General features: G+C 39.3%; 1 protein-coding gene across 1 annotated transcript in view; it reads left to right on the forward strand.

The window, feature by feature from the left end:
• The first annotated feature begins 359 nt into the window (after positions 1-359).
• The window catches only part of LOC126471621 (protein arginine methyltransferase NDUFAF7, mitochondrial), a 67,584-nt gene continuing 54,154 nt past the window's right edge, over positions 360-13,789 (forward strand). Inside the window, exons 1-2 of the mRNA XM_050099857.1 lie at positions 360-539; positions 612-821. Coding sequence (XP_049955814.1) covers positions 486-539; positions 612-821 — 264 coding nt within the window. The 5' untranslated portion in view covers positions 360-485. The remainder of the gene's footprint in view (positions 540-611; positions 822-13,789) is intronic.

Consider the following 13,789-nt stretch of genomic DNA (forward strand, 5'->3'; position numbering starts at 1 on the left):
GAGCGCCAATTTCGTTATTCTAGAGAGCCATAATAGATCTTCCACTAGCCTGGTCTTTCTTCTGGTGGGGATTTTCAATAGAGTTAAAAGACAACATCTAGTGAGGATACACTTTTTGTGGTGCAGTGTTGCTTGCATTCGGCATGTTTCTAATCCTTTGTTCATTAGGGCAGTTTCCTACCCGAAGTGCATGCCCGGTATTACGACTACAGAAGGAAGACAATTCGTTTGAAAATGGGCTCCAAGTGTCCATAGAATACCGACATGAATTTTTGACAGCTTTCGCTTTAATTTCAATATATCGATATCAACTGATTTCTGTTTCAGTTAACTTTGAATGTCAAAGATGTACACATTATTCACTGATTGTTTGTAAACAGTGGCGTGGGCGTTTGATTTGAAATTATACGACTCGGAGACGATATACTCTTTTTGCTTTTAAACAAAGTGACATAGATTTGTCTCTTTCCAGCTTCAATGAAGAAATGTTTACCAAACTTAAGAACACGCTGACACGTCTTATAACTGTAACTCAGAAGGTAAAATATATATATTGGGCTTTAATAATGTTCAATCATGATAGAAAATTTATTAATGCACATTAATTACAGAGGTTCTGCCAAAATAATGGACAACACGAGAAGAATGGAATGTTTCTCTATTTGAAGGAAAGAATTAAAGCGGGTGGACCTTTGACCGTTGCAGAGTACATGAGAGAGTGCTTGACGAACCCAAAGTATGGGTATTATATGCATCGTGATCCGATTACGGAAAAGGGCGACTTCATTACCTCTCCTGAACTTAGTCAAATGTTTGGTGAGGTATGCATAAATTTGAATATTCTCTTAGTTCTCCGCACCCAGTCCCATGCCGTTGTTTTATTGTAGTGGTAAAAGTGTTACATGTCAATTTCCACACAACTAAACGGACCTAAAATTTGTTTTATACTTTAAAAAATTACCAGCTGTATTAAAATAACATTTGATACGAACTATTGCTTCTTAATTCGCTTTTCATGGTGTAGAATTTTATTTATATCAAGTGGACAAATTAGTCATTTTTCCGTATGATACAATCATTATTGCCGAGCAAAACAAAGATGCGCCAACGGGGAAAATAATAAACGGCGTTATTGTTAAAGTTGTTGATAGATTTTGCACAAACGTACTGGCTTTTAATTTGGAAAAAAAATCCACGTCATTTAGTTGCATACTGTCAAAATTGATCGACCCTTTATTAATGTAGTATGTCTTCAAAAAGTAATAAACCGGGTGGAGGGTCTAGGTCTATGTGTGTGCTTCTTGATGGAAAACTGAAGAGGAAAAACCCCGTAGTAGACATGTTGAAGCATTTAGGTTCAGATACTTTTGCCACAAGACACTTTGACAGATACTTTTGTGGTGACAGACTGATCTGCTGTATAACTTGAGGTGTAGGTTAGTTTGGTAGGTGATAATTTGGCTATGGGTTGGCAGAGTCAATGAATGTGGTGGTGACAGATGATTTAGGTCATAGTGGAGATAACCCCTTTTGTCTAGTGTTATGACCATGGTATAAACTGTTTCTTTAACAGTGAACAGTGTTGTCCACCACAAAACTCATTAATGAATGCACATACTGTGTTGTTGTAGTCATAATGTCAAGCTTTTTGAAAAGGCTGCGGCAATATGTGCTTGGATGTACATGACACGAGTCTCTCAGCTCATTTTTGTGCTATGAAAATCTGCTTTCAAATTGACATATTGGCCCTGAAGATTATACCATTAAAGCATGGAAATAACTGGAGTATGCTGATATTGAGACAGTGATGCAAGTAAGACAGAATATAATTTACAAGGCAAATGTTGCTGATGATGCCCTAATCTCCAGTTTCTGGAGAATTTGATCCTGATTCAACTTGCTGTGTATGTGAACACCTAAAAATTCAGAGGAGTGCACTTGCTTTATAGTTGTTTGTTATGCATTATACAGATTTTCTCTGGATTCTTACAGTTTGTGTGGAACTGAGTGAAACTAGGTTTATTTAATTTTATCAAGAAAGAGTTAACAATGAATCACAACATAATTTCTTTCAGCATGTCGGTGATGTAAGATACTATATCACTAGTAGACACACCATCTACCACACTGCTTGTATCATCAGCAAACACTGCACTGTTATATTTTCTGCTTATTGTTGAAGGTAAGTCATTGATATGTGTAAGAAACAACAAAGGCCATTGAATATGTTCTAGAGGGTCTCTGTGACATATTATGTCCCATCCAGAGTCCACTAAATCTTTAGGAGTACTCTCTGAGACATCTAGAACTGTCTTCTGCTTTCTGTCTGTGAGGTATAATTTTAGCAAGTTATGTACTGATCACTATATTCCATAATGGTGGTTCTTTTCTGTGAGTATATCTTGATACATATGCTGTGGACTGCCTTGGACAGATCACAGAAGATGCCAGTTAGCAGATTTTTACAGTCTAGTTTCTCCAAGACATAATTTGTGAATGAGTAAATGACTTCTTGTGTAGAGACTCCATTTGGAAAACCAAATTTGCTTTCTGCTTTCAATGTGTAGTTTCACATGATACAACAAGTATGATAGTTTTTCCAGAATGTTAAAAAATGCTCTCAAGAGAGAGATAGGACGATAGTTAGTGATGCTCGTTTCATCTCTCTGATCTGACTACATCATATTTCATTCTCTGTGGATACACTCCTTGGTATAGGGATGTGTTGCATATGTGAACCAACACCTGTGGATACACTCCGTGGTGTAGGGATGTGTTGCATGTGTGAGCCAACACCCTGCTTATCTCATTACAATAGGCTTTCAGCAGCTTACTGGATATACTAGCTATACTTGCAGCATTTTTGCTCTGCAAAGTACCCACAAATTTTCTGATTTCTTTAATGGTGATGGGGATAACACCTATCTTATTTAAGTACGTGGGGAAGTTATGTTTTAATGCACTTGTGGCTTCACATAAGAAACCACTGCAATCTATTTGATAAGCAACAGTTAGAAAGGGTTTGTTTAAGGGTTCAGAACAATGATTTTGACATTAGTCAAGGGAAGAGCATGTGTTCCTCTGTTCACTGCATTACAGGTGGTTTTGATTTTATAATTGGACCTGTTAATTTAAGACTTTATGCACAGATTTTGGACTACCTGATTGAACATAGAAGTTTGGTTCCACCTCCCTCCAGTCGACATATCTCAACACATGGTTGCTAACAATAATATATCTGCTGATTATTTTATCTGTTATGGCTTGAGAACTCTTGATTGTATAGATGTATAACAATAAGAAAACAGAATACAACCTATCAAAATTTCACCAAATATTCATCTTGTCTATCTGTAACCTGTTTTAGGACTAAGCTCATCTTTAGATTGTGGCATATATTTTGTAATCAATTTTATCAATTTTACGTGCCTCTAATGAGAAGAAAGTGGAGCACAAAAGCAATACATCAGCACATGTTTCTGTTAGTCTTGAGAATCAGTACAATGGAGAACTGAATGGTATCATTTAGTGATGTGGGCTGCACCCATACCTATATTTGCAGATGTAGAAGCTTACCATTCCGTCCTTACACCTTGTTTTATTGTATCAGGAAGTTGGTGAATGTCCAAACAGTTTCAAGTGTTCATTCAGTGGGAGAAGGAAAAGTGACTGCCTACATTCATGATGTCATTTCATTTATCCTTTCTTTTGGCAATAATGATGTACTTTCTACTTCTACACTGTGAGTGTACAGTTCACTCTGATCATTCACTGTCAGCTGTGTAGGGCTAGTGTTGACCTGTCTCATGGGCTGTACCAACCATCTTCCAACAGGAGTGATAGTTTTCTTTATGGCACAAAGATACTGAGTGAGATGGTGTGGTGGTAAGACACCAGTCACATTTGGGAGGATGGTGGTTCAAATTCCAGTGTGGACACTGAACAATAGGTTTCCACGATTTCCCAAATTCACTTAAAGTGAATTTCGGGATGATTTCTTTGAAAGAGCATGGCCAATTTCCTTCATCAGTCTGATCTCGTGCTGCATTGCTAATGAATTCATTAATGACGGTACTTTTACTCCTAATCTTTTGTCTTACAAAGATAAAAACATTTCCAAGGCTGTTGCAATGGATAAATATAAAAGTAAGAAATTAGACAAAGGAATGATTTGAAGAGGAATCCAGAGTTTCTCACATAAACCTAGGTAAAAGGCTCAAGACCCATCTCAAATAACATTAAACCTCAATCCTCCTCCTATCATTAATTCACATAAATATCTTGAGCACCCTGGAATTTTGTGTAGACCATACAACGTATTGGGTATACTTGGTTGTAGGATACCACCTGTCTGCTTTGACCAGTGACGTAGTTCTGCTGCACTGTGATGTGTTGTGTGATATCATTGACCGTAGTGTGTTTGTTTTGGAGTGAAATGTTGTTGTATAGGGGGTGGTGCATAAAGAGGTGCTGTCCCCTAATAGTTTAATTATGTGGTGGCAATGTGCTTGTTTTAATGTGCTACAGTCGTCATGATGTGGAGTGGTGGCATAATGAAATATATTGTGCAGAATGTTGTCATATAAAACAGAATATGTCGTAAAATTTAAACTGTACTCTTAGGTGCTTGCTGAACTACTGAGTGAGTGGATCATAGTTTCTAATTAAATCATGAAAGAAGTTAGGTGGACCAGTGTTTATTAATATACTGAACATGCGACTCTATTATTTATAAACATTGAGCCACCTACCTTCTCCCATGATTTTTAATTAAAAAACATTGATCCAACTACGACATATATAAAAAACCGTTTTCTCATGGGTTCCATCATCTTGTCCTATCCAACTCATCATTCACTGCACATACCTTTACCAGTTGCACCATGCAACAGAAAAGCTGCCAACATCATAAGTGCACTTTTGCAATAGGGTTTAGCTATTTAGGTTAGCTGGACTTACTGTGATCTTATGGTGATTTTTTTAAAAATTTTTTGACAGTTTCAGGTGTTTTGTTTTTTGCAGGAAGTTACATCTTCAACAGTGTTGTTGTTTTTTATTATGGAATTTTTAGTTTGTCCCCGTCCAAAAACCCATTTCTCCCACAGTTGTCCCGCTAATTTAATTGGGTTTAGTCAGTGTATTGGTTCGCATAGTTCTTGTGTTTTTGCAGATGTTATGATTGATGTTTTGGTCACCATTTTGGATATGCTCGAAACAGGTTGGGGAATATTATGTGTATCAATATATCCATATCTTGCATTTGCACATGCAATGAACCTACTTAATTAAACACTCTGCCACATCTCACCATCGTTTTAAAAGTGTTCTGCAGTATAATGTGAACTTTTAACTTGTGCCTACTGTGCACCAGCTATTACAGTTTGTGCAGCAAACATACAGGATATACCAAACCTTTAGGGTCAAAGTTATATGGATGACAGAGAATCCTGAACTGAGCATTTGAGATAAGTTACTAGCAGCTGAAATGAATATTTAGTATTTTATTGACATAAACAGCTTGCACCTTATAGAAATAACTTTAAGCTCATAGTAATTGTTGAAAGTGATGGCCAGTCTCATTTCATGCCTTACAACTTAATCTGATGTCAGAAATGAACTCTGTACAATCATGTGGTCGCATTTCATGTACACATTGATTATGGCAGAGGTGTAATACGTGCTCCATCTGTACTTTCCACCTTGTATTAATCAAAGGATACATTTCACAGGCAAGTTACAAGTGTTTATCGTTTAATCTGGTCCCAAATGGTACATCACCATCTCCTTAAATTCTAATATGGAAACAATTCTTTCCTGAGGATGCCAGCCAGATGTCTGTGGTTTTAATGGACCAGTTTCCCACAAGTTTATATTCACAGCAATACATTTCTTCCAGCTAGGATGAAATTTGTTTCAAAACTTTTCTCTGCACATTTCTTCAGCTTTCCAGGCACCAGATTGTGCTGCACTGTGCATGTCTGCAAATTTCTGTCATGATCTCTCCAGGGTACCCACAACTTTTTTGTGGGTACATGTGTTATGAGCTTGGGACTGTGAGCTGTTGCACCATTTTTCTCTTAATTTTATGTCCTGTCATTTCCTTTCTCGACCCCTATCCCCTATCTCTTAATTCTCTGAATTTCTCTTCTCAGATTTTACTGACTCCAGTGTTAAGTCTTCACACTGAGCTGACTGATTCTTAGGTAGTGAATAGGATTGCTCTTTGTTTTCTTCTATCACCCTTTCTGCAAATTAGTTTGGTCCCCATTTTCAGATTTGACTCACTTTTTTTTTCTATTTCAAAATTCTGACAGTGCTGCAGTAGGGAAGGTGACCTTAGATGGTGCCCTGTTCATGGTGTATGGCGATCACCTATGCTTTCTCAGTATGGGAACAGCCTCTCCTGCTAAGAAGTCGACACAGTAGCCAATCTTATGTGATGAAGTCATCATGTAACCTGCTGACTGTAGCCCCCTGACAATCAAGTGCATGCACGATTGATGCTTGAGCTGTTACCTCCCCATTTAAGCCAAAGAATCAATGCGTATTCTTTAGGGGCACAGGGACTCTGAACAGTAATCTTCGAATCAGGTGAACATTGCTGTGTCTGGGTGGCACCTCAGGTGAGAGCCCTCTACCAGAGTAGGTGTCATCATGGCAGTCACCTCACAAATAAAAAGAATTAAACTTGCATCAAACAATGGCCATGTAAATCCAGCTGTCTCAGTGATTGGAAGAAGAAAATTTGATGTGAAAACTCATAACTCCTCTGCCTTCCCTTCTATGATGGGATGAGGGGCACACTAAGAAACAAGGAATCAAACAATTTATCTAATATTTAGTTTGTACTAAAAGAAGTGGTGATCAGAATCAACAATGAAACCTATTCTTCTTCTTCTTCTTCTTCTTCTTCTTCTTCTTCCTCTTTTTAAATAGAGAATGTCAAAGATAAGTTTGGTGAAGTAGCCACCCTGGTAGAAAAAAGCCAAATTGATCCTTATTAATTGGAGAGTCACTAAAACACAATCTCAAGTACTTCAAGTTTGTACCAAGACATTAAGTTGTACTTCCCACCACCCATGAGATGCTTCTGATGGTTTTGTTAGGTAATTCTGACAGAACTCCTTCTGATGATCAACCTTGTGAACACCCTCCACTGGGCACAAATTGTCCAGACTATCACCCTCCTCACTTGCAAGTTTACTGTAATTTTAAAAACAAAATACAGAAATATTAGACATTTGATCACCCATCATTTTAAAGCTTACAAAACTTCCTCCTTCCTGAATCAGTAAATCATTTGAGGGGAAAGTTATCACCTCCTTCGAACACCACTCATACTGCATCAGTAGATACCCCCCCCCCCCCCCCCCCCCCTTGTTTACACAGCAGAAGGCCTTCCTCCAGTATTTTAACTGACCTATACACAAATAATGATCAATGGAAGAAAGCCATAAGAGCATTGGGTCATAGAGTGATCAGCTCATCCTCTTTCCCACATGTCTGACTCAACAAACCCCCCAGAAATTAAAAACTTATAAAGGCAAAGGGAAGATAATGAAGAAATTTAAACTAAAGATCTGGGATGGTACCACATGAATCTTCGCCTACAGCAGAACTGCCTGTAAATATGGATATTACACCTGATGTACAGGAAGCTGTGGAAGGAACAGTGACTTAAACAAGCTGCCTTTCAGTTTTGCTGCTCAATCACCCCCCTCTTTTAACAATAATGCAGTGGAACTGTACTGGGGACAACTACTTCTGCGAAGAAGTCAACCCTGACATGGTGGGATCATTATGTACTCTTTTGACTATAGCCCCCTGACAGTGAAGTGCTTGCACGGTGTGTTGCACTGTAGGAATCATGGTTATTGGAAGATCATCTACGTACTTTCGTAACAACCAAACTAATTTGCTGAGAGTTTCAAGAGGTGTTTGGTACAGTCACCCGTTTTTAGCAAACAGGTGTTAGTGGACACCACACTCAATGTTGTAGCTGTTTGGATTCAATCATCTACCTTGGTAACAATGTACAACATATACCTCCTACCAGTATAAATGTTGTTGAAAAGTTCAGGTAGTGTGTAATACTTGAGCGCATGAAAAATAGGTGACTGTCATGATTTTTTTTTTCCAAGTAAAATAAAAAGTAAAGTTAAATGTGGTCATATAGTTTTATTCCTTAAACTTTTGTCTTTAAAAAATAATTTTTGCGTCCACATTGGACGCTCCCTGTAACTGTTGCACCAAGTGATGGATCCCCTTGCAGCTGGAACATTGGTCACTGGCAGGAATTCCTGAAACTGTCGTATAGGACCTGTAACAAAATAAGTTTGTGCAAATCATTTTCAACAATTTTCTATCAGCATATATAGGATAATTGAAAAATATTAAGTTCCAACAAAATGGCAACATGTTGAAACAAGTATCATTTTCTTTGCCCACAAAAAAAGCCAAAAGTGTGCACTGAAAATAGACTTATGGAGATGTTGAAAAACAGCCACATACATTGATAGAAAATTCCAATTAGAATACCGACATCAAATTCCAATGAAAATCATATGCACTGCTTTCAAGTTATGTTTCCCACCAAATGGAAATATTCGGTTTTGAGAAAAAATGTGTTTAAAGTTTTGGTGTACTTTTTTGTAGTTAAGTTAAACATCCTCTACTCAGCAATCCTTGGACCATACAGTAATCTGTCCAGGTCCAAAAGGAGGTCCTCCTCCATCTTCTTCCTGGCCACAGTGGTCCTGGCAGTCCTCTTTGGCCACTTCTGTCATCTGTTGCTCTGTTCACTTGATACACTTTTCGTATGCTTTTGTGCAAAAGTTGTAACAGGGTGGTCTGATCTCAAGTTTGAGCAAGTTTGTAATTTAAGTAATGCCTTCACTGAAATTACATGTCAGCTATTTTTTCCCTGCTGTGAATGGTTTTTGGAGAGACTTTCTGATATATCACTTTGTAACGGAGTTTCTGGCTAAGCTGGGATGAACACTACAATGAAGTAGACATCCCAGTTACTATAAGGTGCAAGCTGTTTATGTCAATAAAATACTAAATATTCATTTCAGCTGCTAGTAACTCTGGTTTCAAAAAAAAAAAAAAAAAAAATAATAATAATAATAATAATAATAATTCAAAGAGGACTATCCCCTTAAACGAGACATCACACAGAAAAGCAGGAGTGTTGAGTCGTTGATAGGCACACGGGAGGGGGGGGGGGTACTTGACAGCTTTTGCTTTTCGAGCTAGAGTACACACACACACACACACACACACACACACACACACACACACACACACAAAAAGTGCATGCACAGGTGCATATATGCGCCTTCGTGGTGCTGCATGCCTTTCAGCAAGTGTACTAAGATGTGGTGTGGACTGTGTTGGGTGGGGTGGCTACTGGGAGAGGGAGGTGGGAGGCCAGGTGAGGGGTTCAGAGTGGATGAGTAGTGCCATGTAGGGATCAGCCGGTTTGCTGGTTAGGAATGTGGGATGGAGGGGTGGCAGGTGCATGGGCTAGGCATGTGATGCACAGTGGTTAGGGCCGGAGGGGAGCAGTATATGCTGAAGGTGACATGTGGATGTGAATTGGGATGGGGTGACTGGGCAGTGGAATGGGAAACTGTTGGGTAGAGGGTGTGGAGACTGTGGGTTACTGGAGATTGAGGCCAGAACAATTATGGGAGAGAAGGATGTGTTCCACAGATAACTCCCATCTGTGTGGTTCAGAGAAGCTGGTGATGGAGGGAAGGATCCAGATGGCACAGGCTGTGAGGTCATTGAAACTGAGCATGTTGTGCCCAGGTGCATGCTGTACTGCCAGATGGTCAACTTTGTTCTTGGCAACAGTTTGGCAGTGGCCATTCATCCTGGCAGACAGCTGTTTGGTAGTCACAATGACGTAAAAAGCTGTGCTGTGTTTATAGCAGAGTTGGTATACACCATGGGTACTACCCCTGCCTCTGATGGGGTAGGACTATAACAGGATAGGTGTAGGGAGTGCTGGGTGGGTGGATTGGGCAGATCTGGCACTTTGGTCTTTCACAAGAATATGATCCCTGTGGCAAGGGGTTGGGAGTAGCGTATGAATGGACTAGGATAGTTTGTAGGTTGGGTGAACAATGGAACACAACTTTAGGAGGATTGGGAAGGATCTTTGGTAGGAGGTCCCTCATTTCAGGGCATGATGATAGATAGTCAAAGCCGTGACGAAGCATATGGTTCAACTGTTCCAATCCTGCTTGATACAGATCTGTTGGTGCGGCCCTAGTATTGATGAGCGATTTGCCTGCATGGACTAGGAAATGGGCTGTGGTGATAAAATCCATGAGTGATGTGAGCAGTAGTTGGTTGGTGACAGGCATTGGAAGTAGTCGCATGTGCAAGTGACGACCCGCCAATTGGAAGTACAACATGCTTTCGATTGGTGCCTGGTGTGTGAAGTAACATGAGGAAGTGTCAGTGGCCGCCACAGTCTGTGAAGGCCTTTGTGAGACATTCAGTACACTGGACAGTTGGAGTTCTTGTCACAGCAGGTATGTTGTCCATGGGTGGCTAGGCTATATGGGATGGATTTATTTGTGTGTGCTGCCATCCCTTCCACACCAAAAAGTCCCTCCCATATATCTTAGCCACCCATGAATAACGTATTTGTAGTGACAAGAACTCTCTTGCCCAGTATGCTGAAGGTCTCACAAAGGCCTTTACAGACAGGCACTACCCTCCAAACCTAGTCCTTACACACCCCTAATACTTGCACCACCCCGAAGAATCAGCTACAGAGAGCATCTCCCTTGTCATCCAGTATCACCATGGACTGGAACAACTGAATCACATCCTGTATCAGGGATTTGATTACCTTTCATCCCTTGTCACCCAGTATCACTCTGGACTGGAACAATTGAACCACATCCTTTATCAGGGCTTTGATTATCCCTCATTGTGCCCTGAAATAAGGGACATTCTACCCAAGATCCTTCCCACCCCTCCTAATGTGGTATTCCAGCACTCACCCAACCTACACAACATCCTACTCCATAACTATGCTACTCCTATTCCCGACCCCTTTCCACAGGGATCATATTTCTGGGCAAGACCAAGGTGCAAGATCTGCCCAATCCACCCACCTAGCACTTCCTATGCCAGTCCTGATACAGGCTTATCTTCTGAGGCATCATGCCAAATTTTATTAAAAATGTCCCGTTTCATCAGCCTTTTCAAGTTGAGTTGGTATGTCCTTTAATAATTGACATATACCTGAGAACTGGGTTCCATAGCGTTCAGTCTTGAGCACTATGCTCTTCACAGTTGCCACAAACAAAATTGCTGCCATTACGAGACCAAATGTACTGTTGTTCCTTGTGGAACAGATTGACAGGTTGTAGTAGAATTTTGCTGAACTGTCAATGGATGTATCTCTTACAGATCAACAGGCTCTTCTGTTTTAGACCACTAGGCCCTGTACATCCCAGAGGAGTCTGCCTGATGACTCGGACTCCCCGCATAAGCCCTGACTGTAGTCTCTTAGCTGAAGCAGGTAATCCAGCTCTAAAGATACACTGGCAACATATCTCAATTAATTGCACGGTTAACATTTACTCTGGCCAGAATATCCTTTTTACAGGACACTTTTCCAGGACCTCAATATGTCTTCTCATGAATCATTCGAAAATGGAGAGAACAGCAGCAGTTAGACTACAAGATATGCTTCAGGAGCTTCCAATCCCCCTCCCCGTGATATCTTGCTCACCTACTCCACAAACTGAACTTTGCCCCCCCCCCCCCCCCCCTTTCCACTCCCCTGGCCTATTTCGCAACCAGTAGCACAAATTGATCTCTGGTGTGGCATCAAAAATCACACGGATTGTAATATTCATTGCAGTAAGTTTTATTCAGTCTTCTGCACCTACACAAGCCTTAGTTATTAGATGCTGATGATGAGAAAGTCAGCTACATATTTGTCAATAAATATGTTAATGAATAACACCACCTTTGCCCTGTGTGCAGCATCTACATGGTGGAATTAATAGCAATATACAGAGCTCTAACACACGTACAACCACAGCATCCTAGAAGCATGTTCAGACTCATTTGACCTACAGCGTAGATAACATGTTGATGAATCATTGCCACAGCTCATAGCTGACAATGCAACAAAAGCAGTTCACATTTTAACCTTTGTACAGACAAATGGATATTACCACTTGATTTAAACCACTCATCTTAATAATTGACTCGTGGGGTGAAGATGGGAAATGACCTCCTCCAGCTACTGCTTATTTATCAGTGGTTGAATGAGGGCAAAATAAGAAACTACAACAGGTTAAACCAGAAGTCAACCCATGTTAGACATCCCTTCAGTCACTCACATAGAAAGAAGTGACATTAACAAGATTTAGAATTTTGCCACATTAGCACTCCCTCTAGAGATTTCCATAGTGTACTAATTTAAACACCCATGGTTTGTATTGTGACTTGGACAATCCTTAGTACAGTTGAAAATTTGTGTATTGTTTTTTAGGCAATGGAGATATTAGTGTGGAATGGATTTGAAAGTTTTGTATGTTGTCTGATATATCAGAATTGACAAGAAGAATATATTAAGTTTTCAAATGAGTGAGTCATTCTTCCCTTATCTGTTAGTTAATCTGCAACTCTTAGTTATATTTTTATTGTATTGTATATTTATTGGTCCTGTGAATCATACACTGTACAGGGGTACATAATGATATAGGATAAGTCAAATAATTTTCAATAAAGTTTAACAGAAAAAACTGTTGTATGGTTTTCAGTATATAGCTATATAACTCTAACATATGGGAATAACATTTCACAAATAAATTTTACATGCACACATTTCATACTTTTGGCCTTGATTATACAGACACACATATATGTAATATACCACATATAATACACATATAAATCTATATGTACGCATTTCTTATTTTGGCCTTAATTGTATAAACAATTTAAATTTTTCACATATTTACATTGCAGTTAAAAATTCATCAACACTATAGTAGCAATTCTGTAGCAAGTAGTCACTCACTGCAGTTTGAATTTATGCATGCCAGTTATTGCCTTAATTTCTTTAGATAGTTTGTTATACAGTTTTTTTCCTGCTTGCAAGGATCCTTTTTGTTTTAGTGTTGTATGTGAAAACTGCATATGTAAATCTTGATTATTCCTTGTGTTGTATGAATGGATATTTTGGTTTTTTGGAGCAATCTTGCTATTTTCATCTACGATTCTCCTTATAAACATTGTTTCTAGGATATATAGGCATGGTAATGGAAGAATATGAAGCTTTTTGAATGAGGATTTGCATGAAGATCGAGGTGCTGAGCCTTCCATGGCTCTTATTCTTTTTTGTGCAATAAAACAGCTTTTGCTGGGTGGTGAATTTCCCCAGCAAATTAAACCATATCTTAGTAGTGATTCTGCTTGGGCATAGTACACATTTTTTTATGGCTTGCTATGCAATTGGTGCTGTGATTGAATAAAAAATTCCTGTATTTGTCAGTTATCAGTAATTTATTCATCCCTTACTAATAAGTTGGGAATTTCATTTATTTATGTTATAACGTCAAGTTTAACACATATTTCAGAACGACACAACACATATAAGTCACAGAGTAAGTTGATAAGCAAGACATGTGTACACGTTAGCATTCAAATGAGCACTGAGTCCCGGTCTAGCGGCCGCTGCTCGGCTGGCCGCTTAGGTGGTGCAGCTGGTGCATGGCTGGCAGACAACGCCGCACGTAGAGGACGC

Source organism: Schistocerca serialis, chromosome 3, assembly GCF_023864345.2.
Source record: "Schistocerca serialis cubense isolate TAMUIC-IGC-003099 chromosome 3, iqSchSeri2.2, whole genome shotgun sequence".
NCBI lineage: Eukaryota > Metazoa > Arthropoda > Insecta > Orthoptera > Acrididae > Schistocerca > Schistocerca serialis.